Source organism: Dermacentor silvarum, chromosome 1 (genome assembly GCF_013339745.2).
Source record: "Dermacentor silvarum isolate Dsil-2018 chromosome 1, BIME_Dsil_1.4, whole genome shotgun sequence".
NCBI lineage: Eukaryota > Metazoa > Arthropoda > Arachnida > Ixodida > Ixodidae > Dermacentor > Dermacentor silvarum.
The window spans coordinates 58,513,201-58,540,563 of NC_051154.1; the positions used below are offsets into that span (position 1 = coordinate 58,513,201).

Here is a 27,363-nt window from a genome sequence, read left to right on the forward strand (position 1 = left end):
GACCCAGTTGATGGCACAGCCAGATACTACTACAGAGTGTGAGCAATGTTGAAAGAACTGATTCCTGTCATTTTTGTGCATTGTAGGAGGGAGATTAAGTTCAGAGGCGTAGTGAAAGGAAAGATTAAGCCACACGATACTGATTGGTGGATTACACTTCTGAAATAGTATTTTTACCGAGCGCAGAGGTTTATTGAATGTACATCATAGAAAAAAAGAAAAAGAAATTGTGACAAAGTAAAAAAAAAATATCTCATTCAAGGAGGCACGCAGGCGGGTGTCATACCTGCCGAAGAACAGCTTTGCCAAAGTGGCGCATCACAACGGCCTCCAGGGGCTGTCTGGCCCACACACAGTGAGCCGGCGGTGACGCCATCCTCCCCCTTGGTGGCTGCAGCTAGCATTGCTCCGCCATCTCAGAAGGGGCCTCAAGGGTCTCGTCCATTAAAGAACTCCTACATAAGTATAATCCAAAGGTGCTATGTGTCCAAGAAACACCTCGAACATACGCAACTAAATTTTCTCCAACAATATGCTATTTTTCGTAAAGACTGCAATGACACAGTCGTGTCATCCGGTGATGTGGCTATCGTAGTCGACAGAGGTGTTGCCTGCAGGGAATTAAAACTTTGTACGCCCCTAGAGGCAGTTGCTGTCCGAGGGGTGTTGTTTGACAAGCTGGTCACTATCAGTTCTATATACATCCCTCCCAATTATCAACTTCATAAAATCAAATTTCAAAACTACATAAATGAACTTCCGCCATCATACATAGTTAGAGATTTAAACGTACATAACACTTTGTGGGGAAACTCTTGTTGCGATGCGAGTGGTCGCCTAATTGAACATTTTTTGTTTTCTTCAGGCGCATCTATACTTAACAAGAAAGAGCCAACGTATTACAGCGTTACACATAACACATACTCGTCCATAGACCTAAGTGTAGTATCAAGTACACTGATGCCGTACCTGGAGTAATCCGTTCTCAAGAACCCCTTTGGGAGCGACCACTTCCCAATTATGTTATACTCAACGAAACAAGATGGATGCTCGCCATGTTTTTCTCGATGGAACGTGGACTCGGCCAACTGGCAACTGTTCCAAGAGCTTGCATGTCTAGGCGGAGATGACATTGCTGATTTTAATGTAGATGACGTTGTGCCATATCTAACAGGTTTTTTTATTGACACTGCTACGAGATTTATTACGCAAACTAACGGACTGACTAAAAAACGTTGCATCCCATGGTGGAACGGTGAATGTCGGAAAGTGCGCAATAACCAAAACGAAGCTTGGGGATTGTTTTGCAATTCTCCAACCACCGAAAACCTCATTAATTTCAAGCAGGTAAAGTCACAAGGCAGATTGAACACGACGTGCAAAGAGAGAGAGTTGGGAGAGGTACCTCTCTGGAATAAATTCTTGCACAGATGAGGTGAAAGTATGGGATAGGGTGAATAAATTGAAAGGCTGGGAGTCGAACCCTCTACCCTTAGTAAGTACCCAAGGAGATAGCCTGGAAGACCAGGCGGATTGCCTGGGCGAACACTTTGAATATGTCTCCAGTGCATCACATTACACACAAGCATTCCTGAGGTTCAAAAAACGTGCAGAGCGGCGACAGCCCCTTAATCGGAAATGTGCTTGAAATGAAGATTACAACCGCCCGTTTAGTTTAGCTGAACTTGAAACTTCTCTCACTTGTTGCAACAGCTCAGCACCAGGTGGTGACCGTATCATATATGAAATGATCAAGCACCTGCACCCTGAAACACAAAAAACACCCCTCTCTCTTTTTAATGTCATGTGGGCTGCTGGGTACATTCCATCTTCTTGGAAAGAAGGCATAGTTATCCCCATACTTAAACAAGGCAAGGACCCGTCCTTACCTAGCAGCTACAGACCTATTGCTTTGACAAGTTGTCTGTGCAAGCTCTTTGAAAAGATGATAAACCGGCGTCTAGTCTATCTCCTAGAAAGCAATGGAATACTAGATCCATGTGGCTTCCGAGAAGGTAGGTCGACTACAGACCACCTTGTCTGTATCGAGGTGAATATAAGGGATGCCTTCATACACAAACGGTTTTTTCTATCTGTATTTCTTGACTTAGAGAAAGCGCATGACACCACATGGCGCTTCGGTATTATCCGAGACCTCTCCACTATGGGTGCCTGCGTCTATATGTTGAGTACTATCGAAAGCTACCTTTCTAACCGTACCTTTCGTATAAGGGTTGGCCAGGCCTTGTCGAGGTCTTTCACCCAGGAAACTGGTGTCCCGCAAGGCGGTGTGCTTAGCTGTATACTGTTTATTGTCAAAATGAACTCTCTACGGACGGTTATCCCACGAACAATCTTCTACTCTGTATATGTAGATGATGTCCAGATTGGTGTTAAATCGTGCAACCTTGCTATCTGCGAACGACATGTCCAGCATGGCTTAAATAAAGTAGCTATATGGGCTGATGAAAACGGCTTTAAGTTGAGCCCACAGAAAAGTAAATGCGTCCTTCTCACTAATAAAAGAGGAATAGTACCAGATACTGCTATTCAGCTCTTTGGTAGTACATTACCTGTAAGCACAGTGCACAAGTTCCTCGGCATTATGTTGGACTCAAAACTGACATTCATGCCGCATATCCAATACTTGAGGGCTAAATGCCTGAAAACTATGAACTTGTCGAAGCTTCTATTGCGTACAACATGGGGCAGTGACAGGAAATGTATTTTAGACTTGTATAGATGCCTTGTCGGCTCACGACTTGACTACGGTGCGATAGTGTATCAGTCTGCTGCACCCAGTGCTTTAAAGATGTTACATTTCGTTCACCATTTGGGAATCCGACTCACGACCGGGGGGGCCTTCAGGACAAGCCCCGTAGAAAGCCTTCATGTAGAAGCAAACATGTGGTCGCTCCACCGTTCAGAGGTCTTATGCCAGTTTCACATATTTCCTGAAAACAAATTCAAACCGTGCACATCCTACCTATTCTACCATAAATGATACCACATGTGCCACACTATTTCATAATCGACCTAGAGCGAAGGCGCCCTTCTCACTACGTGTGAGAAACCTCAGTGAAGACATGGGTATTTCATTACTTGTACGTAACCTAATGACTCCAGAGAAACTGCTACATTCAAATGCACTTTTTAGAATTAAAGTCGAAGTACTCTTGCCTTGAATTTTACACGGACGCGTCTAAGTCGCATGCCGGCGTGTCTTATGCGGCAGTCGGTCCGTCCTTCTCGGAATCCGATGTACTCCACCCCCAAACAAGCATCTTTACTGCAGAAGCCTATGCAGTACTATCCGTGGTGAAACACATTGAGAGAATGAAACTTCAAAAGTCAGTAACATTTACCGACTCTTTAAGCGTCGTTAAAGCTTTGATGTTACCGCAGAAACACAAAAACCCTATAATTACCAACCTCTATTCACTGATCCGCTCTGTTTATGCATCTAAACAAGTCATTATATCCTGGGTGCCTGAGCATAGAGGCATCGAGGGTAGTGTTGTTGCCGACCAAATCGCCACATCAATAACATTGCACGCTATTAATCCTACAGCTGCTGTCCCTGTGACAGATTTGAAACCTTTCTTGCGTAAGAAACTGCAAAGCCACTGGCAACGCTTGTGGGATGCGAAAACAAATAATAAGCTTCACTTGATTTAGCCACAGTTAGGTTTCTGGCCCTCTGCATCGAAAACACAGCGAGCTGATGTCCTATTCTGTCGTCTCAGAATAGGACACACATATGGCACTCACAATTTCCTATTGAATGTTAATGATCCTCCAACCTGTGGTAGATGTGGCGAGAGGCTCGCCGTCCTCCGCGTCCTCCTGGAGTGTCTGGAAGCCGAGAGAGAGAGAAACATTTTTCCTCTCGCATTCTGTCCCTCTCCATCCCACTATGTTTCTAGGTAAAGAACCGCTTTTTAATGCCAAAGCAGTCCTCACTTTTTTGAACGAAGTTGTCCTACATGTTATAAGCCCAATAAATAGGCAGCGCATCCTCTCTCCAGAGGATGCCGCTGTGATATTAGTTCAGTATAGCACATGCCTCCAGGCCCTTGCACTTCAAGGGCTTTGTCAAGGCAGTAGTGCTTTTTGAAAATTTTCGCCTCTGACATACTTTAGTATGTCAACATTCTTTCACAATGCATCTCTCGTGTCCATAGCACACTTCATTGGCGTCGTGTCCATAGCACACTTCATAGTTTGCCATAATCTTATTACCTATAGATCTTACGCACTTTACAGCGACTATATTTAGGCCCCTTTACAGCCATGCCACATCTGTTTTAACCACACCTTATAATTCACTATTCATGTATCACTGACAAGCCATTATCGCCTTGGCGCTCCTAGGCCACATCTGGCCCTTGCGCCAATAAACTCCAACAGTCATCATCATCATGAATATGACGGAAACTGTGCTGAAGCGAAGGATGGATGAATGGACAAATACAGAAAAAAGGGCACACAAGATGTAACTTGCCTTGTCTGTCCTTCCTTCTGTTTTCTTCGTCCATTTATTGATGTTTTACCAACTGGCCTGACAGAAACTTAAAAGGTGGGTGGTAGCGCAAACTTTTAAGTGCTGAAGCAGCTCACCATAACATTACATAAAGTGTCAATAGTAGCTGGTAATGCTAATTGTTTGTAATGTTAAAAAAGTTTCATTGCATTTGAAAATGGAAGCAAAAATGATCTGGCAGCTTGTGTAGGTTTTTAATCTAAAGGACTGAAATGTCACCTTAAGATAACAAACAAGATCATGGCTGTGCTTGGTGTTAAGGTTGGGAGTGCAAGAGGCAATAAGGAAGTTTTCATGTGTTACTGCATGTATTAACAAGTAACTTTCTACTGAACTAGGTTGTTGAGTTTTTGTCATTTTAATGCTTGATGGGGGGGGGGGGGGGGAATCTTTTGCCATGGCACCTAATGCTACCAATGGCTGTTTTACTGGCAGTCAATCAACTTATGGGAGATACTTAAAAGCCACTGGTAGCAATACTTCCAAAATTGATTGATTGAATAAATGTACTTACCTGCTAACTTTTACAAGTTTATTGTAAAATGCTCGATTTTTATAGCTTGTTTACAATTGTCTTATTGACACCAATAATTTTATGATTTTTTATTTGCATTGTTTAGTGCAGAAATTTCAAAACTACAAAAACGATCACCAACCAATTTTTCGATGCCTAATTTTTGTGAACCTGTTCAATTATTCATGCTTACCTGCAGCAGCACTGCCCTCTCATTGAACTGGCAAATTAAATTTTGGTTGCTGCTATGGTAATATTTTACAAGCTTCATAACTGGAGGTGTTTGAATGGTAATATTTATAAATTGAATCAAATATCAAATGGTTTTTCATTTATAAAAAAGTGAAATATGAAGTTAACGTGAAGTGCATCTTATATTAAAAAAAAAGGTTTATTTAGTAATTGCGTTAGCAACTGGACATCCCGTCAGCTAAGGAACATTAAAACTGCATTTAGTTACTTGGTGCGCTATGACAATGACAATAATGAAACAGAAACAGCACATCACCATGATGAAAGAATGAAGTGCGATACTGCAACACCACACAAATACATAAATTGCTGAGCTTAAATGGAGACAACAAATTCATGTATAGGCTGTCTAAAAGTAAGGCATCATTATCGAACAACTGGAAACTATTGAGTAGAAGTTATATGCCTAGTGCGTCCGCTCGGGAACTGGTGCCTGTACACAACAACCGTGGCTCTCCTGCGGCTTAATCATTTCAGTGCAGTCCTCACATGCATTGGTCTCTCTCCCTCGTGACTCCAATAAGAGTTATCCCTTATATTCAAAGAGAAGCAAATGTTTGACACTTTCGACTGGTGAATTTTGAATCGAATTAGAATAAATAACAGACTATTGTATTCAAAATTCCAAATTCGCATACCCTTATCGTAAACATTTCCATCTTTTGAAACTATAGAGCGCTGTACCTTTTCACAGTGTCTCTACAGAACAGTCTGTGCCATTTATTTTTTTCAGCATATTGAACAATAAAACAATCTTTAGTATTTTTCATAAACGTTTTTGGCTTCGACTGTAGTGCTTTTCAAAATTTTAAGGATGGCAAGTCTGGATGTACATGTACCATATTTTTTATGTATATTTACTATGATTGGGCACAAGGACCATTGTGGGAAGAGCAAGATAGGTGAAAGTTAGGTGTTAAAGCAGGTCAAGAGACCCATTGCTTTAGTGTAGGCTAAGGGTAAGTTCAAAGTTAATTACCTCTCATGCAAAAAGTACAGGGATTGTAAAAACATAAGGATCTGTATGTGTACACACATTTATCTTTGCAGTGCATGACTTTCTTCAAGCCAATGCTGCTGATTACAGTCCCTGTGGCTTTCATATGTGCAAATAGCCTTTTCTCTCTCTCTCTCTCTCTCTCTCTCACTTGTGGCATGTATTGGTTTTCTTATTAAAGGATATTGGAGGCATGCTGTACATTCAAATGGAGCTATGCTCCAAAAACCTTGCTGACTGGTTGGCCACACGTAATCAGCAGCTAGCTGAACAAGAGTCAGGTAAGAAGCCTTAATGATCACTTATCACTTTTTTTTGCAGTTGATCCTTAATAGTGGATTTGCCCAAGCTTAGCAGAAAGAGTTCTACACCAAAGAAGTACCACATAGTATATAGCTAGGGCATGGCTTGCCTTTCTTTCTTATCTGCTTCTTCAGTCTTAATTATTTGTGCTGCTGTGATGTCGAGTCCTGAGGCATTACAGAGGGAAGTGTGTACATAAATAATGACCATGAAATGAGAACTAGTAGGCGTAGCACAAGAATGCTGTGCAGCTTATGTGAGCCCGAGAAGACAACGCTGGCTGTAGTATTGCAGTGAAATTCAGTGTAGTCTTCATTAGTGAAGGCACAGCAAAAAGGGTGGTTCCACTCTTGTGAAGTTCAGGAATGAAAGGCTGGCAGGGTAAGCAATGTGCAAAAGATTGCCGCTTACCGTCTGTATTTGGCACATGGGTCTATCCTCGTCTTTTATTTTCACTCCCTGTTTAGAGCTGCTTTTACATGCACAACAATCTAGCCCGCCACTTTTCGATAGTGATTGAAAAAGATGTTGTTGGAGCCAACATCTTGACAAGCAGACGTATCTTTGTCAATCCCCTTGTTGAAACATTGGCTCCTGTTGATTACTTCATGCCTCCACCTTCCTGTGAAACTGGCCTATCAGTTCTTAGTGAAATTACTCAGATTCTAAAGTTTAAGAACTTGTTTGTCAGACTAGCGCATCAATGCAAGTTTTAAACAAGTAGTTGACTTAAGAGGAAGAACCCCAGGTGGTCCAAATCAATCCTGAGTCCCCACTACGGTGTGCCTCATAATCAGATGGTGGTTTTGGCACGTAAAACCCTATAATTTTTTTTTTTTTAAGGAAGCTTTAGCTCGGACCGAACTTCGATGCCGCCTATTCACATACATGCAAAATGCAGAAAGGCTTTTGAGAGATAACCACTGGGCTGATTTTAATTAAATTTGCTGTATTTGAGAGAAAAAGCTAAATTCTAGTGATTGTTAAAAGTGAAATTTTCATTTAAGGCCTGAATTTTCTAAAGGAAGTTTCAAAAATTGGTAAGTTTGAAAAAAAAATAGAAGCAAGAAGTTTAAAAATTCGTAGCTCTGCACCAAGAATAGATGTCACAGTTCCGTAAAGTGCAGCCGTTAGAGCATCACTAACACTCACGAGATCTTAAACTTCTTTTAAACGCAACAAACCTCATCAAATTTGGTGCAGTGGTTGCCAAGCAAAATGGTCTCTCCTTCCCCATGTATTTAGATGGGAGCCCGTGAGCTAAAGCTACCTCTTAACACTAGCTAAGCATTCGGTACACCTATAACTGAGCTGTTCCAAAATGCATGAGCTTTTCACTAAAAATATTCAGTATGCACCTACTGTCACTCATTCTCTGCGTAACCAACTCACTTGTTGGTGGTTGTAGGGCTAAGCAAAGATTTGACCCTTTCTGTGTTTATTAACTTTCAGCTGAGAGTAGCATCAGCATCATTCCAGAAGCAATGCACATCTTCAAGCAAATCTTGAAAGGGGTGGAGTATATGCATTCCAAGGGATTCATTCATAGAGATATTAAGGTAGGTGGACTTATTGGTCAGTGCTTCTACTTTAGCACTGTCGCTCTTGTGCACATGGCTACTGGTATTCGCAACTCAAATGAACTGCAGGGGGCGCTGCGAAAACTGGCCGCGTCTGGCTACACTGTGCAACATGGCAGCTATACGGAGGTCCCCCCCGTCGCCAAAACCGCTGTGTTGGATGTACAGTACACTGTAGTTTGATGATTTTCGTGCACTGTGATGCCGGTTTGCGCTGTTTTGTGGAAGGAAAGCGAGTAGCTTACGCCGGCCAAATCATTTTAGCCGATCTGAGAGAGGCACAGTGGGTAATGAGGCTGAAGTAGTCGCACGGTGTGTGCAAACATCTGGCGTGACAGCGGACCCGCACGAGACTCTGATTCTTGAACCCATTGGTCGTGGAACCGAAGTGCTCGTGCACTGTTGGATGGCCGGAAAAGTACAAGCACGTTTCTGCTGCTTTGAGTCACTGTTAAGGCGTGGATAGATAGTCCGGTGTTTCGAGCGTGCGAGACAGCGGCCGGCGAAGTTGGATACGTCACGCTGGCCTCGCCAGGATTGCCGAAATATTACAACCTGCTCAGTTTAGTACGTTTAACATGGCCCGCAGCAGCGCACCGACTTGTTCGATCAGCTGTTGCCGCTGTAAATGCGGATAAATGCGCAGCTGGCGCGCACTTTCTCATTGTTGTTGCCACATTTTCGTTCGGCAAAGGCGCAAACTCCTGCACGCTCTTTTCAGTCCAGAGAGCAAGTGAACCTAAAATCAAGCTTTGCACTTTATCGCCAGCATGCACTACGAATCTGTGGCGAACCATTTTTTCTCTTGTAGAGAACAAAACGATAAATAAGGAACTGAAAGATCTGCTTACTACAATAAAAACACATTTGCACACCATGTACATGTATGGCTTGTGCTGCGTGGCCTGACCATGATGGATTACTCCCCGCTGTCTACGAACATGTTGCTTATGGCTGCTGTGTACTAATGAAATAAAACAAATGTATCTGTGTAAATTAATGTTAACTAAGCTACTGCATTATGAATCTAATTAATTTTTCATGTTATTCTATAATTTACGTAGCCTGCACTTTAAGTGGCCAATACTGTGTTCACCTCTGAACTGCCAATTTCCTTCAGACACTGATAAGAGATACAATTGCTTTGATAATTACGCATTTTCAAATGAGCGCCTACTAATTTGCACTAGTTACACGGGTAGCGTGTCCAGGTCGCAAGGAAGGCGTACCGCTATGCCATACCATAGTTATTTTACATGCTGGCGCGTACACGTGTTTACATAGAACGATTTACCGACGTTACCCGGGAGTATCTGAAACTCCGATGTAACGATTTTCGCTGATGTACCATACTCGGTAGTTCCACGTTGTGCGCCGCATGTATCCGATATAACAGCTTTAATGAAGGAAAGCTTGAGTACCGCGGCGACATTTGCATCATAAACTGCATTACCACGCCGGCTATCACATGAAACTGCATGTTGCAGCAATACGCTCAACGTTATCACGATGGCAGTAACAACCTCAACGCAAACTTCCTGAAGCTCGCTATAGCGCTTTACTGCAAACATAGTACAAGCAACAGTATCGCGTTCTCTTCACACAAACAACAAACCGAAACTCGGCTGAAAAAAAAAAAAGAACTTTCTCGAGCAAGACGTTGCGAACATAACAATTGGCGTTGTCGCAGCTTATGATAAGATTCGCAATCCATGTGGCTCTTCGACGCCGCAAAACTGCAAAGCGCAGCATAATTCCACGGCGGTGCGGAGTTTCGTTGATGGTGACGCGCACCCGATCGCAGTGCGAAGGCTACGGACGGAGCGTCTGCTCCGACCTCCGTACGAGGTTTCCGCCGCTCGCCGCTAGGTGTCGCATGAATTGCTGGAGTCGCGAATTCTGCTAGTTGTTGCTGCTCTTACTTTTTGCAACATTCTTTGTACATTCTTTGTACAATCTTGTACAAGCTCAATGTTGTTTGAATTAGCATCCAACAAATTGCGCAGTGAACTAAGGCATTCCTGTATACACTTTTTGTCATGTTTTTTATTTGATCTTGTCATCCTTGTGGGGTCTCACACGTGCTCTTGGGTCAAAGGAATGACAACACCGTAGTGCAACCAATCAAAAGGGCATTTATTGCACCTTTCATACACTGATACACACTAGCCGAATTACTATGCATAGAACAGTCACATGGGCGCGCGACAAATCAAGGAAGTCCGACTCACCGCGACCTTATAGCGAGCGAATATGTTCGCCCCATGCTGTGACACCATCGCCTAGTCGTTCACGTGTACGGTCATGTGAACGGTGGCGTGTTCGAACGATCGCGAACGATCAACACACACGAACGCTTCGCGTTTGTGCGTATTGGTCGCCGATCCCAAGCCAAAGAGAAAGCGCCTCCGACCTTTTTCTCGCGCCGCAACCACTACGACCACCGCCAGCGCTTAGCCACGCGGAGAAGCCGGATTACGGGAGATGCGAGCTATGCGGGGAAAACAACATCAGGGGACGCGTCAGAGTCGCGCATCCCCACATCCTCCCAACCTTAAATCACTACACATACTCCAGCGAAACATGTCACATGGTCTATCAACGCGCGCGTCGTGAACAAAAGTTAGTACATGCGACAGTGGCCGCGCCGAGGAAATGTCCACACGTTATCCACAACATGCGAGCCAACATTGTCTCTGGGGTTCACCGCTGGCATCCGTTGGTCACAGCACCTCCTTTGCAGATTCGATGGCACGACTCCAGCCCAGGACTCCGGAAACGGCGGCGCAGAAGTCGGCACGAGCAAGCGTCGCTTGCGCCGACGCGCCCTGCCGGCGAGAGCCGCTGGTGATTGCCGGCTCTTTTCCCAACCACCGAGGGTAGCGAGCCGGACACAGGCGGCTGCCGAAATCGCTGCGCTGAACTGGCCACAGGCATCTGCATCGCCTGGGGTAGCTTGATTGTAGTCCAGTGCAGCAGCGCTGATGATGTGCAGGTGACAGCAAAGCAGGGGTGATTCCGCTCACGCTGCGTACACTCAACGCACTCGACAAACACTAAAGTAATCCAAGGGAGAGGAATTCGGCATACGCATCGCCCACGTGGTACGATGTTCAATTCGGCTAGCCAAATTTCGGGTGGCATTTTGGATGCTAAGTTTACGTGAACAAAGCTCGCTTTCTTGAATCGAACGAGAAATTCATTTCGTGCAAGGCTAACTAGAATGAGGGAAGCAAAGTGCGACACCTCAACACCGCGGTCTACCAGGTTGTGTCCCTCCACGTGCAACAGGCGGCTTCGTAAAGCCTTAGGCCTAATGCGTCGCTACCCTGACAACCGGCATCCAAAAAAAAAAAAACTCCTACAATGGGCACAAGAACACGCAGCCGCGAGGACACGTTAGCTCTGTGAGGTGGTCCTACCCCGCTCGGTTCACACAGCATCCGAGTGGGCACCGTCCCGAGACGGTGTCGGAGCGCCTGGTGCCAGGCCACAATACCAGACAGCCCGTAGCGGTACCTGTGGCCCGCGGCCACCCGGCTCCCAGAGCCGCGACTTCCGAAGTCAAAGAAATAGAAGAAGCTATTTACATAAGAAATTCGGACCACCCACGAGGCTTCTATACTCGCGCGCTTCAGGCTTCCCAATGCTCTGCGGGCGCTAGGCCTCGCTCTCCCAGGATGTAGACCTCGTGGCTCTTGTACCGACGAGTGTACTTCAAAACACTCACGAAAAGGCTTAGCATGTTGAAAAGTTCAAACACGCTACAGCAACCGTTGCCTCGCTCAAGAAAGCACGCCGCCGACGCTAGCGATCAAAATCCACGCTAGGAATACGCTTCAGTTGAAAGAAAAGTTGTCTCGAACCGAGCAAAACTTAAAATTATCGTCCGATGCACCAAGAGCCCCACGTCGGGCGCCAGATGTGGGGTCTCACACGTGCTCTTGGGTCAAAGGAACGACAACACAGTAGTGCAACCAGTGAAAAGGGCATTTATTGCACCTTTCATACACTGATACACACTAGCCGAATTACTATGCATAGAACAGTCACATGGGCGCGCGACAAATCAAGGAAGTCCGACTCACCGCGACCCGATAGCGAGCGAATATTTTCGCCCCATGCTGTGACACCATCGCCTAGTCGTTCATGTGTATGGTCATGCGAACGGTGGCGCGTTCGAACGATCCATGTTCGTCGATACTGGTGTCCTGCTCTTAGCCTCGCGAGACAGTCCCGCGAAGCGGGCCGGCACACGCGCGAAGCGTTCGTGCGTGTTGGTCGCCGATCTCAAGCCAAACAGAAAGCGCCTTCGACCTTTTTCTCCCAAGTCACCCCGCCGTTCGGTGGTGTTAGCATCGCGACACTCACGCCATCTCTCGCAATGCGCCGCAACCACTACGACCACCGCCAGCGCTTAGCCATGCAGAGAAGCCGGATTACGGGAGACGTGAGCTATGCAGGGAAAACAATATCAGGGGATGCGTGAGAGTCGCGCATCCCCACATTAGTATGTTTAAATAACCATAATGCTGTTGTGATGAACTGAAATACCCTAGGGCTGGGAGGTGGATAAAGAGCAAAGGACAAAGTGCAAACAGTGTATTGAATTGGAACTGAACCGTAAACCAGAACTGAAACGGAACATTATGATTTTTTTTACTGTGGGAACAAACTGAAAGCAGATAATTCAGGTTGGCCACCTGCTCTGGAGTGGTTTACCCATGCATTGCTTGCAGTTGTGGCTCTGCCATGCTACGTCATTTGTGAATGTATACGAGCTTGCTTTCATTTTACGAGTAGCAGCACCGTTAGTGTGGTTGTCAACATGTCATGTTGGAAGGCAGGAACGTTAGTAATACACTCAAGAACATTTGAAATTGGTGACCGTGAAATGGTTCTTCAGCGGTGGGAGACCTTTATACCGGCTCTCCCAACTAAATATCCCCAGGAATTAAAACATAACAGAGGGTTGTATGTGAATGCCAATCACATTATGTTGTTGGTTGTTGTTCATGCTAGTCATAAGTATTTTTTATCTTGTAAAATTCATTATTGAAGTCTAATTACGTAATCCTTTACTTACTTAGTAAGGCATCGAAAAAACTGTATGGGTACCTTTTTTTTTTAATCTTTCCGTGCAGCTCAGAAGCACCATAAGTTTTTCTCAAAATAAATTTATACGGTTCTCCTGTAATTGCATTCTTAGATTGTCTAAATGGGTATAAACCAGTTTGAGCGAGTATTTTTTCATTATGGAGTGGAATCGAAGCTGAACCATTTTCACTGAGCTAAAACAAAAATTGGAGCGAAAAAAAAAACAGCTTTGGTTTAACACTCTGGTACAAAGTCTGGATGTTTTTCCTTTCTCTTTTTGTTTCAGTTTAGTCAAAAATTGCTGAATTGCTGTAATTGAAAGCTTAGTCAAATGAATTGTGGCAGAACATGTCATGGCAGTTTGATGTAGTCTGGCATTAATTTCTTTACGCTTTATTGGCCTTGTCCACAGCCTATGCCAGCGCTGCGAATGGCGCTGCAATTACGTCAGCAGGGGAACTTGCCTTTGTTATCTGCTATGCTCCCGCTAGAATAGCTGCATGTTCGTTTGTTTTACATATGACGATGACGCACTTGCAAAAGTCGTGCAGATCCAAGGCGCATGTTAGAATCTATGTGAAGTGAAGCTTTAGTGAAGTGGGTAATAAATCCTTTGCAAATTGCGTCGCATCTGTAGTCGGGTACAACTTCAGTAGACGGCAGAGGCCCCGGGATGCCCAGATGACCAAAGCGCAATAGCAGATTGCCTCCGCGACTAAAGAAATGGTCCCGCTCAAAAAAATCTTGCTTCTAAAATGCGTAATTCTTGGTATAAATAACACTTTTGTATCTTGATGACTGGTTTGATAGAGATCTCTTGATGGGAATGCCACAGCACATGCCGGCTTACGAGAGAAAACTAACCCCATAGAAGGCTGCGCATTGTCTGCTCTTTAGCTTCTTTATAAGGGGCAAAAGTAGAAAGAGCAGTGCTGCACGGCTTTTGCACTGGTGTACATGTACACGGAACATTTACTTCTCGTTTTCTGAGCCTAAAATGAGTCGATTGCTATTTAACAAGTAATTTAAAAAAAAAAGAAACAATGCATTTATTGAAACCATTACAAACCTGGAGACAACAATGGCACTAAAGGTACAAAAATGCTTCATTCATCATTTTAAATACACGGATGCTTGTCTCTTGGTTTTAAGTAGCAGAATATTTGTATTTTATTGGTTTTGTGTTTTCACAAACTTTCTAGAATGTGATAGGTCTTTTTTTTTTTTTGGTCATTTCCTTCCCTGTCAGGTATTTTTTTTTTTTTTTTTTTTTTTGCGAACCTGCAATCCCGCGAGTTCGCACACACGGCACAAATGGTGCATTGTAAGCTCGCGATCATATTGTTACATGTAGCTGATGCACAAGGCTATTTACTACCCGCCGTGGTTGCTGAGTGGCTATGGTGTTGAGTTGCTGAGCATGAGGTAGCGGGATCGAATCCCGGCCACGGCGGCCGCATTTCGATGGTGGCGAAATGCGAAAACACCCGTGTACTTAGATTTAGGTGCACGTTAAAGAACCCCAGGTGGTCCAAATTTCCGGAGTCCCCCACTACGGCGTGCCTCATAATCAGATCGTGGTTTTGGCACATAAAACCCCGTAATTCATTCACAAGGCTATTTACTGTATATTTACACATAGGCCAATGGTGGCCAAGATGGCGACCCGACATAAATTGATAAATCGGGAACACTTCGTCTTCCTCCTCTTTAGTGCAGCCACACTGTGGCAGCTGTTCCGTATCAATATTTCCGGCATGATAGACCACTACAAACAGTTTGTGAATTCACTCGGACGAGGGGCAGACGCACACAGCTAACGCGACTCAGTCCAGTTCGAAGCGCGGGTGGCCATCCTCTCCATCGGTGGGGTCACTGGCCATCGGCTCATGACGTCAGTTTAAAGTGCCCGCCCATTGGTGGAGGCTCGTGTGCATAGCTTTTGAGGAATAAATGCCGCTGTCTTCTAAAGTTGTACCCTACTGTGGTTGTGTTTATTTTCATATTATGCAACATGTGACGTCATCCCATGGTTATGCCCCGCACAAGTCGTAACTTTATTTTTCATGTGATGTTTATGAACAGCACTGTACACAAGGTCAGCACTGCCACATGTGACTTTGTTTTGCCTATTATTTACCTACTAATAGAGGTTATATATATTTCATAACCAAGAACCTGTCGGTGAGCGGTCGTCAGTAAGCTCTGGTATGTCAGCGGCGGCACTTCGCTGGGATTTCGGTCTATTTTCTGGCATTGGAACTAACTGATACTTTCCTTGAACATCACTTTTTAAGTTTTTATACTTAGAGCAGAGAATTTTTCTTCGTAAGTGAAATAACCGCAAAATGACAAAGTTGTAACTTGGAACTGAGCTACACGTCTGTTTTCATATGGTAATCATCCTTTTCAGCAAGTTTGGCCTTAACCATGCCCGACTGCATAACACTGCTTACCTAATGCCACATTGCAGCAGATTGCCACATTTTTATTTATTTATTTATTCCTCACAGGCCCCGAAGAGCATTGGGTGAGGGGGGCATATCAATAGTAATACAGTGCAAAATAATAAACCACAGTAACGATGCAAGAGACGCGGTACAAGGCAAATACAGAAAATAGACACAAAGTTGACTCAAAAAAGGGCGTAAAAATACTCTATTAACACGGAGATTAAAAAAACAAAGCAAACACGAAAATGGCAAGAACGGATAACCAAGTACAAGTGAGACAGTAGTACAAAATAAAACAATATTTAAAGCAACTGAAAAAAAGTAGTACAGCAGAAAACTGCAGTTAGGGCAATACTAAAGCGATAAATGCTGGCAGAGGCGTTTTTTGAACTCACCAGGGTGAGAAAAAGAGATTACGTTGTCAGGAAGATCATTCTGGAGCTTAATTGCTTTAGGTAATGCATATGAATTGAATGATTGAGTTTTAATATATATGCGGTTAAAGCAGAGATGATTATGTAAGCGCCGTGAAGATCGAGAAGACGATTCCAGAGGGAAAATGTAGTGCGGGTGTGAACATATGAAATAAACATAGAAGTGAAATAGAACAACGATTTTCGAGTATGTGTATATCATTAAGGTTCTTTAGCTAGGAGACACTTGCGAGTTGACTATAATTGTTAGAAATGAACCGGGCAGCTCTGTTTTGAATGGACTCAAGCATTTCAATTAGGTATTTTTGATGGGGAGACCAAATAGATCATGCGAATTCCAACTGTGGACGAATAAATGTTAGATATGTAAGTTTTCGAACGGAGCTAGGCGAGTTTCGCAGGTTTCTGCGTATGAAACCCAATGTTTTCGATGCTTTGCTGCAGATGGTTGAAATGTGACAAGACCATGAAAAATTTGGTGTGAACTGGATTCCGAGTTATTTGTACGACATAGCTTTGGACAGGAAGGTGTTATTGATAAAGTATTGGAAATTAGAAATATCATGCTTGCGGCTAAAAGTCATATATTTACATTTATAGTAGGGCTTAGAATCACGTGCCAGTTTTTGCACCAATCAACAATAGTGTTAAGGTCATTTTGAAGGGTCAGGTGGTCAGTATCTGAAGTGATCTTATGGTAAACAACACAGTCATCTGCGAAAAGACGTAAACGGGATGAAATGTTATTGGGAAGGTCGTTAATATAAATTAGAAAAAGTAAGGGTCCAAGCACGCTTCCCTGTGGTATGCCAGAGGTTATGTCAGATAGTAGAGAGGAAAGCAGTGTTGCCAGGTTTGGCTATATATAGCCAAATTGGGCTACGGGAAAAATTTTTTGGCGTCGACTTGGGCGAGTTGGCTATGTGGCTATATTTGGGCTACTGAAAATCTGCGACTTGGCTGTGTTTGGGCTATAAGTGGTGCTCTAATCTACGCTCCAGAGGTGGCTCTGATCGGGTAAAAGCAAATCTCGAAGGCTGTGTTTTAGCTGACTGAGCCGGCCGCGTGGCTGTGCGTGTGTGCGTGCGCGAAATGACCCCCGCCTTTCTTTCCCTCTCTGCGCCGTTGTCTGAGCCGGTGGCTTTGATCTTTAATGCACTTAAACTTACACCCTGCTTGACCGTTAGGCACCCGATCCCCGGGCATCGGGGTGAACCTGGGAGTAATGGGTTTTTCACAGTCCACTGTACTAACCTGGGTATGCTCGGGAAGGGAGAGCAATAACATAGGGTCGGGGCCGTCGGGAGACCGCGGCGCCGACCTGAAAGAAGGGAAGCACGGGTGGATGACACGCTTCAGTGTGTTCATGGCCATGAAGTATCGCGCCAGGCACAGCTTTCAACCTACTCCACTTTACTCGCGCGGAGCCTTACTGCCATTTTCCTTCTCCTGCTAGATGAATTTTTGTTCGTGCTTACATTCGAGATTCATTTCGATAGGTTGGATGTAAGATCGGATCCTCTTTAGAGAGGAGAATCCAAACATGGGGAAGTGGGCCAAGTATGCGAGATCGTATAAAATAGAATGGGAGCAAGACCCTGAGCCAAAGGTGGGTTCTGGTGCGTTGACCTTTAGATGTTTTGCCCGTAACGTCACGGATGCAGATACTCATTCTGCTAATATCGAAACGTGTTTGCCACAGTAACATCAGTGCACCACGTCACGTGAACGTCACCTACCGTGTTAGCTTAGCTTGTGAGGTGTCGCGCTGCTGGCTCGAGGACGCAGGTTTGATTCCCGTCCACGGCGGCTGCATTTCGATCAAAGCGAAATGCAGGAACACTCGTGTACTTAGGTGTATGATAAAGAACCCGAGGTGGCCAAAATTAATCCGGAGTCCCCCACTGCGTCATGCCTCCCAATCATATCGTGGTTTTGGCACGTAAAACCCCAGAAATTATTAGAGTTTTAGAATAAGTGCCTCAAACGTATTGGGGCCCCAAGAAATAGCATCGAAGCCACTGCGCATGTGCAAGATGCAAACTGTGTTTGGGTTTTGCGTCGGGCACGCTATTTCATCGATTTAGCGGGAGCCCCAAAAGCTGCCCCAAAAGCTTTCGTCAGCAAACATAGCGGCGCCCATGGAAGCGACGGCTCTAACCTAGCACAAAACTGGGCTCGATTCGTGGTAATGCGTGAAGTTCGTAAGCCAGAAGAAGTGATGGCGGTTATTGCTTTCTCTCAACTAACATGTGTAATGGAGATTGATTCATTATACGCCGCTGATTCCGAATTCAATTGCCGATTTCATGGCTCGTAAGCCTATCACAGATTGACTTGGCTGGGTGAAAGTGCGTAAAGATGGTTACTCAAAACTAAGCGCAACAAGTTGCATGCTGCTAATAGAATAAGTTCTAAATTGTAATTAAAGGCGAAACATGAAAGTATAATTTGCTTTTCTTATCATAACATGGTATATTTTATTTTAATATTTATAACAGCTTTTCTTTGACGCCATAGTGACACTGCAAATGCAACACGCTATCCGCAAACGCAAAACGCCTATTCCAAGACCCTTCATTCCTGCATGCCCCAACGCTAGCACCCGCAAAGCTCATTGGGGCCCCAAACTTTAGGGGCCCCTATTCTAAAACTTTATTAGCCATCAACATGGTTTAATTTTGGCAGTAACCGGTTTTCACAGCATTACCACTGTTATCAATTTGTTGTTTACCATTGCTCTTTGTGCCCCGTCACGGCTTTTACCATTTCGAGCGAGTTCGGGGCGTGCTCGTCTCCGAAAACGTCTGCGCGCTTCTTACACCGGCGTGCCGTTTTGCGCAGTAATCTTTTAAAGCTTCGCTTACATCGATTCAGACAGCGAGTGGCATCTGTTGTCTGACACTTTATTTTAACGCATGTTCTTGCCGTGCTAGACACCTAAGATGACGGCCAGGTTAATGTTAATGGACAGTATATAGAGCGTGTATCAGCTAACCCGGGCCAAGCTAATTGAAAAAAAACAAAAACAGGAGAATAAGATAGGACAATGAGACAAATAACACGAGATATCATATCTCGAAAGACTTGTTTTAGCTCATAAAAAAAGAAGCCGTGAGCATGGCGCAGATCGCTGAACAGCATAACTTCTACGCTGTAGGCAGAGATGACGTGAGAGATCGATGATGATAAAAATTATTTTGTGTTCACGGCAGCTAAACAGCAGAGTTTGTAGTTAATATTACTGTAAATAACTAAAAATAACTTAGTACTATCTGTGATAAAATAAAAGCACTGATTTCGCCCTCTGCAGCGACTCGCTGGAACTTAAGAGCTTCCGGGGTCAACCAAAAAGAGTTCTGTGCAAGCAAAATGTCGCTATGTCAAGGGCCGACCATCACGCGGCACGGACATTTTGTTACGACGGGTTTTGCAAAAAAGGATTGCTGTAGTCAAATGTGAAAGTGTATACACAAATAAAATTGCAAATAAAAATGGCTATTTTGGCTTCGAAATATTTTCCACTTTTTTTCTGTTTGGCTACATTTGGGCTACAACTTCTCTAGCCTTTGGCTACGCCGCCTCATCGGACCTGGCAACTCTGCCGAGAATTCGTCTGCTGTGCTCCAGTCTGTCGGCGCTTGAGTTGCTTGCCTGGTGTGACTCGTTTTTTTTTTTATGTGATTGAGGTGACACCGAACCGTTCCGAGGACGCTTTTTATAAGCCAGGATCGTGGTCCGACGCGGCGCAGTATTTCCCCTTCAATCCAGTCTGGCTTCTTTAAAAACTGTTGGTAAAGCAATTTCTCCCCTACTGAGATGTGACGTGATTGGGCTTCTTCGATTTTCGGAGTTCTGGCAGCCCGCTGGCAGCCAGATGGCAGCCAGCTAGTTCCGGTTCTGATAGAAAGTCACGTGGGCTGGGATCCCAAGACAACCCGGAGCTGCCTGAAGTTTGCAAAATCGCGAACGCCGGGACAGCGCTGGCCACAGGAGAAATGTAAACATGCTACCAGCATGGCAGCGAGCGGCGTACACGGCGCGTGCGCGGCGTAGTCGGCCCATTTCTGCATTGCCACGTTGGAAATATATAGTTGCATTCAGGAATACGATCACTTTTGCGAGATTTCGCACGACTCGGCACAGGACACGCACTGTGCAGCTCACTTTGCACAGTGCAACAAACGGCATGTGACGGGTCTGATTCCAAGATGCGAAATCGCACCTAAGTGATCGCTCGCTTGAGGATGCCTGCTCGTATAGCGATCATGTTGGCCACCGGCGACATTTGACATCATTGGACAAAACACAAAAAAGCAGGATATCAGGTACATCTAGTTATATGCATAAAATTTAGTACATGCTTGAATTCGATTTCAGAAAGTTTTTTCGGCTGATGGTGCTGCACCTGTACTGAAGGAGCTGGGGCTGCAGCTGGTGCGTGAAGATGCACGCCGCCTGTAACCCACGAAAAGCTTCACACGAAAAATAGTGTTGGTCGATCATGAGAGCAATAATAAAGCTGATGTACGTGTGGTCATTACTCATCTCAACAAGTGCATTCCTTAAAGATCAACGGCCTATATACATATAGTTAGAACGCATCGGTTTCAGAGCTGCCGCCCAAGATACGACAGAGCGAACACGGGCTAGCTGCGATGCCTACGCTAACTGCAGAAGAAAGACATATCGCCGCATATACCCGAGCAATGTGAAAACGGATACCACCAGAAAAAGACATGAACCGAAAAGGCACTGCAATGTGTGGGAATGAGTCTACAACTTCGCGGACAACTTGCTCGGAACTCGATGAAGATACCATGCTAACACAATTGAGCGCGCAGCGCGCTGTTCACGGCCGAGAAGAAGCATTCACGGGACACAAACAAAAGAAAGCGTCAAATGGTTCACCGCCGCTCGTATGGCTCCGCCTCGCAAGGCGGAACGGTGCGTCAGAATCCTAGTAAGATAACGCTAGAAGTAATGCAATCAGCGATCTATGCACCGCACCGACATCGGGAATCGCTCCGACAAGTACTCGTGTCCAAAAGCACGCCAGCCGGGGCAACGTGCGCTAGCGTTCGACGCAAGCCAGTTGGCTGAGCGAGGTAAAAGTCCTCAAGCGCCCGCGTTGCAATCCGTCAAGTCCCCACAGAGATGGCGGAGAGCGCTCATCGCCTCTTTTTGTCGTCTGCTAGCCAGAGAACTTCCAGAGAGCTGCCAGACCAAAATCGTCCTGGCTGGTTCTGGCAGCCCGCGGGTAGCCAGAAGCTTCCAGCCTGAGTAAAACGAAGGCGCGGCGGAAGTGCCTCACGCGGTTGGCGGAGCAACCCAAGAAAAACGAAAGAGCTCTGGCTGGCTCTGGCAGCCCGCGGGTAGCCAGAAGTGGAAAATCGAAGAAGCCCATTGTCCGAGTGTCTCCTGGCGCTCGGAGATCTGTGTTTCCGTCTCTGGCTTGAGTAGGTTGAGAGGACACAAAAGTTCACGTCCAAACATCGCTCTCGCAGGTGTCATTCCTGTAGCCGTGTGAACTGTGGTGTGTTGCTGATACAGGAACCTCGCAAGTCGACACTGTATGGACCACTTTCTATCCATCAGGAGTGCTCTCTTCAGTTCTGCCACATAGCGTTCTGCCTGGTAGTTTGTTGCAGGGTGATACGCTGGTGATGTGGTGGCCTGTATGCCATTTGACGCATAGAATTGCTTTATTTCGCTAGAAATAAAGGCTCGTCCATTGTCGGAGACGACTTTTCGGGGTATGCCGAATGTAGCGAAGAGACTTCGGAGTACATCAGTGACAACTGCGGATGTTGGTTGTGTCACGTCACGGACTTCCACCCACTTTGTGTATGCATCCACAACAACTAAGTAGGTGCGCCCGTGTAGTGGCCCCGCAAAATCAATGTGCATTGTGTTCTATGGTGTCTGGGGACGGTCCCAGGTGGGAATAGGAACTTTGGGTGGACTCTTCTGTGTACTGGACGCATCCCCTAAGGAGTTGAGCTCGTAGAGCTCATGTTGGCCACCAGCGACATTTGACATCATTGGACAAAACACAAAAAAGCAGGATATCAGGTACATCTAGTTATATGCATAAAATTTAGTACATGCTTGAATTCGATTTCAGAAAGTTTGAGAGTTGAGGTAGTTGGCGAAATTCCTTGTCGTCAATTTTCGATATTGCTGTTCCTCTTAGTTCTTGCTTCTCTCCGCTTCTTTATGCACGCTTCTTCAGTGCGTCCGCGTTTCTTGCAGTAGTTGCAGGAGGCTGTCTGAAACTTGCAAGTGTCTGGACTTTGTTGCGCGTAACAATGCCAACAGCGTTGATTCTTCTTTGGGGCATGGGTAGTAGAGCTACCTTGATTTTATGTCTTGCAGATGCTTGTACTGGCTTCGTGAATGTCTTTGATTTCCGCCTTCACGTTTTTCTGATCTTCAGCGGCGTTGTCAGCTCGCAGTGCAAAGTCAAACGCTTTCTTGAACGTCAAGTCCTTTTCTGCAAACGACCGTTGCTGGACCTGCTCGTTCCGGAGACCACAAACGAAACGATCCCGCAATATTCTGTCAATAGGCAGCATTGTCAGATTCGCAGCCGTGTCTGCGCTGGTTCCAAAATTACAATCGGCTGCTAGTTTCTTGAGCGCTGTCACGTAATCAGTGACCGTTTCGCCGTGCAGTTGGTCCCATTGTTGGAAGCGTGCTCCACTGAAGACTTCAGAAGGTCGTTGATCAAAACGAGCAGTGAGCATCTCGACTATGTCCTCGTAGCTCACTTGGCTGGGCTGCTTGCGTTAAACGAGAGCATGCACAACATCGCAAGTCTGTTCCCCGCACAACGTGAGCAGATGAGCACATTTCTTGGAAGCGTGCGAAATGTCGTTAACTTCGAAAAAGAATTGAAGCCTCCCATACCAGGATCTCCATGAGCCGGAACTGCCACTGAATTCGGGTAGCTGACCAAAGTCCGGCGTCGCCATGTTGTTCCTTCAGTGAAGTGCCGGTGAGTCCAGAGTCTTCCTCGTCGCCAATTGTTGCGTCTGTACAGCCATAGTTGGCTGCCGACGATTTATTACACTACAGGAAACAGGAACATAATACAGTGTAGACCGCTTATAACGTAAGTCGCCGGAGTCGCGAATATCCGCACTATAAGCGGTACTGCACTATAACCAAAGCAACAATTTTCAAGGCCCGCACATATGCAAAACATGGCACCGAGCTGCCACGCGTATGGGACAGTAGAGGAATGCGGCTAGAACGTTTGCATTCAATTTACAGTCGAATCTCGTTAATTCAAAATAATTCACACGGCGGCACCTCCGACCGGCATTACTCCGGCAGCGCCATAGAGTAAAAGCTTAGGAGAGACTCCTCAATGTCGCGAGCGAACGAAACAAAAAAAAGAAAGAAAAAAAAAATGCGGCGGAAATTTTAGCCCTCTCTCAAATGGCTAGGTCGCCGATTCTGCGTTGCGCCGGAACATGCGTGTACGTGCCGACGTCTCAGCCATGCTAGCATAGCCACGTGTAGAAAATGGCAGTGAACTGTTATTTCTCCTTTATGCTTCCTCTACTTTTTAGTCACGTGTTGACCTTGCACGCTGCGGCTACGGCGCAGAGGGAAGCAGCAGCGCTGTCCCAGGCCGGCCAACGAAACTGCCCACGCCGGCAAACGCCCGCTTCCCAATAACGGCTGAAAACGAAACTTCGGGGAGCTGGCGCCGGGCCGGCTGGAGCGGCGGCGCCTGCACGGCTGCGGGCGCGCACGGTGACTGTCGAAAGTGAGGGAGCTACGAGGGAGGGGAGCCACCAAAGCGGCGGAGTTGCCTAGGCGAAATCCGCTGCCCTGCCGCCCTCCTCCCTCACATTCCACGGTCTCCGCGTGCGCCCTTCGCCGTGATGTGCCGGCTCCGCCCGCTCCCTGAAGTTTCGTTTACTGCCGTTATCGTGAAGCGAGCGTTAGCCGGCGTTGGCAGTTTCGTGGCGCTCGCTTGCTATGCGCGCCGTGATATTTCGCGACTCGCACTCAAGATTCTGGTTTCAGCCTCACTGGCTGTTCGTTCGCACCACGTGCCCTTCTCCTCCACTTTGTCTCTCTTTCTTCCTCGAGCACACCTTGGGGCGCCCGTTTGAGGGGAGCGTTCGCCGTCTCCGCTGACTTCCGTACTCCCAGGCAGCCGCACTGTAACCGGTATTTCGTTTCCCACAACTGCACTATAAGCGATACGTGTATACATGGAGTGCTATGGGAAAATTAACGGGAGTCTGAAAAGACCGCACTATATCCGGTCCTGCACTATAAGCGGTTACGTTATAAGTGGCTTATACTGTAGTAGACAGTAGTCCAGGCATCATAGCAAACACTGGCAAGGCATTCGTTCTGTGAGGCGCGCTCGTGCCAGAGCGCCAGTGCCTTCGCACGCGCACTTCATCGTTGTCGTCTCCTGGCGACATATCAGTGTTCATTATCCTAAGGCAGGGGTTCTCAAGTACGGTCATCCCAGGGAACCCTGCTAAGCTCCATAAAGTGCCAAGGAACCCCCCCCCCCCGAATGTCGAATTATCGAGGGTATCAAGCAAACAATAAACAAATACTTCACTACGTCATCACGCTTCTATTTACTCAATGAATCGTCAAATCTTGTTTCTATTTAGCACAAGCCCAGTGCAGAAGCTGAAATTCTCTTCATCTCATGACTGATTAGCGCTAGCAGCGGCGAAGGCCTCGCGACATCCTTCGCGGCACGCGTTTTCATCTGAGACGCGCTTTGCACACCAACGGGCGCACATCTCGATTATTTTTTCGCCACTCAGCTGCTCGCCAACAAATTGTCCGTCCATCGCGATGTAGCCGGTGCTTTTTATCTTCGACAGCTTTGCACTGAATCAAAGCGAAACTACTGCTTGCCGCAACCGCTGCGAACGAAACCGCGGCCGCTATCGACGCGATCATGGACGGCGACCTTGCGGTTCAGAAGGCAGGCGGCTGACACACGCACCAAGTCAAAACGAAACTACCTTTCGCTGCAAGAAGTGCGGACGAAACCGCGGCCGGTCGCTATCGACGCTGCCATGGGAGGCAACTGCGCAGTTGTGAAGGCACGCAGCCGACGCAACCGCTGCGGACGAAACTGCGGTGGTTATCGACGCGATTAGAGATAGCGACTATGCACTTACGGAGGCACGCGGCTAGCCGCCAACGCAAGAATAAAGGCTTTAAAACGCAAGAATAAAGGCTTTAAAGGCACAATTAGGCACGAAGCGCTTCGGCGTTGCTGTCAGTCACATGCCGCGTACGATCGCCGCTGAGGACCACGGCGATGCGGACTACGCCGATTCGTTTCGGTTGGACGCTACGCCGTTCTTGCTCTTCTGCGGCGCTCCGCGAATTTTTTTTTTTCCTCCAACGTATACGTCAGTGCGCACATCGGCACCGACCCTATCTACAAATAGGAGAAACGCGCATGTTGGTAAGCTACGGCCTCCGAGATTCAAGTGTGAAAGCTTAGGCGCGCTGCCCGTTCTCAGAGGTTGGGTGGCTAAAAGCTGCTTGCGTATTTATTGCGCAGTTCGTGCGTTGCTGTTACGCACTGTAATGTGCTTTTTGACACTCGGGCATGGGTAATGGAGGTTCTTTGGATCAAGCGCACCTCGTGTTCGCCGTTTTAGACACTTGTCGAGAGTGGGACCAGGAAAAATTTATCAGTGGCTCGCGGAACCCTGAGCAGGGGCCTGCGGAACCCGTAGGTTCCGCGGAACCCACTTTGAGAACCCATGTCCTAAGGTATGAGAGGCATAAAAAAAAAGTAAAATACTGTTGAACTGTGTCGAGGGTACTCTTATTTCCTGATGAACAATTACTCCAGGGCAGAATTTTTCTCTCCACCATAATTTCATTTAGAAGCTTAGTTGCATGGTCCGCTCTAAGTTTCTTCTAATATTTGGATCGCACACACAAAAAAAAGTCAGTTTAACCTGAAAGGCAAAGCATTGGTAGTGATTACAAAGTATTAGACAATTACATGAAGTAAGGTTCGTAGTTTTGCCAGCCGTGTAAATTGCAGTAAACATTGGCTTATTAATCAAGTTAACAAACACGCTGTCATGTGTACACATAAACATGAACAGATCTCGCTTGATGACTACGAGCACTTGCTCTTCCAATGCTGGCGTGAAGAAGAGCGCCGGCAGCGGGCAGTGAACACTTCATTTTGCCGCTCACTTCACCACGTCTCCGAAACTTGGTTGACGTGACCTCCAATGCTAGGTGCATGTGAAGACAGTGCGTGTAAAGCCACCAGCCATCTCGGCTAACCTTAGGCTTTGCACTCGCTGCAGATTACCGGCAAAATACGGTGTGCAAACTGCGGATGTGCACCCATGGCTTGACTAGAGTGGAGGTGCGCTCTCCTGCTTTCGTATATGCTTGATCAATTGACCTCCAACTCAGGGCAGGCAGGAAGACTGTGCACATCAGGCCAATATCCTTCTTGGTTCACTCTCGCACGCCCACCCTTGCACCTGCAGCATATGGCTCTCGCTCTACTCTTTCTTATTGAACTTACAGTCTATATGGAACATCGTGGCGATGGAAAAAATTCACCTGGAGTGTCCGTAAAGTTGCTTTTGCAATAATATTGTGTAATAGTAGAGTGTACTAGAATGGGGAAGTGGGTCCAGGGGGTGCCTTGGCAAGCGCCGAGGGTGATGCAAAAAACGCTGACCTTAGCCTGAAACTCCGGCTGTTTCAGCTGTACCCATTGGCTGAGGCGAGCTCATGGGCTGAGTAGCTGTTGTCTCCTCGACGCACCATCGTTGTTCGTCATTTCCGTTGCTCTTTCTCTATTTTAGTGACTACAGGTCGGTGGGGAATAAAATCACTATTTCCGCCACCGAGTATCAAAACTAGATACAGCAGAGTGAAACGCCTGTCAAAGCGGTAGTGTCTCGGACGCGACAAGCATCCAACCGGCGCGTGGGGCCGCTCATTCAGGTGAGGGTGATGGTAGCACTACTAACTTTTCAATTAAAAAAAAAAAAGCCTCAGTGGGGAGCCCGCGCTGGACCCACTCCCCCTATCCTAGTGCACTCTAGTAATAGGAGTGCAGGTAGGTTCTATGCATGCTTGTACCACATGCAATTGACAGGCTAGCATGCAGTCACGTGTTCGCCTTTTTCAGCATTTATTTTC

General features: G+C 46.2%; 1 protein-coding gene across 4 annotated transcripts in view; it reads left to right on the forward strand.

Annotated features, from left to right (window-relative positions):
* Positions 1 to 27,363, forward strand: part of LOC119463941 (eukaryotic translation initiation factor 2-alpha kinase 1-like) — an 85,324-nt gene that overhangs the window by 26,175 nt on the left and 31,786 nt on the right. For all 4 annotated transcript variants that reach the window (XR_007467398.1, XR_007467399.1, XM_049668545.1 and 1 more), the window contains exons 11-12: positions 6,488 to 6,587; positions 8,062 to 8,168. Coding sequence is in view for 2 of the 4 variants with exons in the window: in XM_049668545.1 (XP_049524502.1) it covers positions 6,488 to 6,587; positions 8,062 to 8,168 (207 nt within the window). In the remaining 2 variants the exon portion in view is untranslated. The remainder of the gene's footprint in view (positions 1 to 6,487; positions 6,588 to 8,061; positions 8,169 to 27,363) is intronic.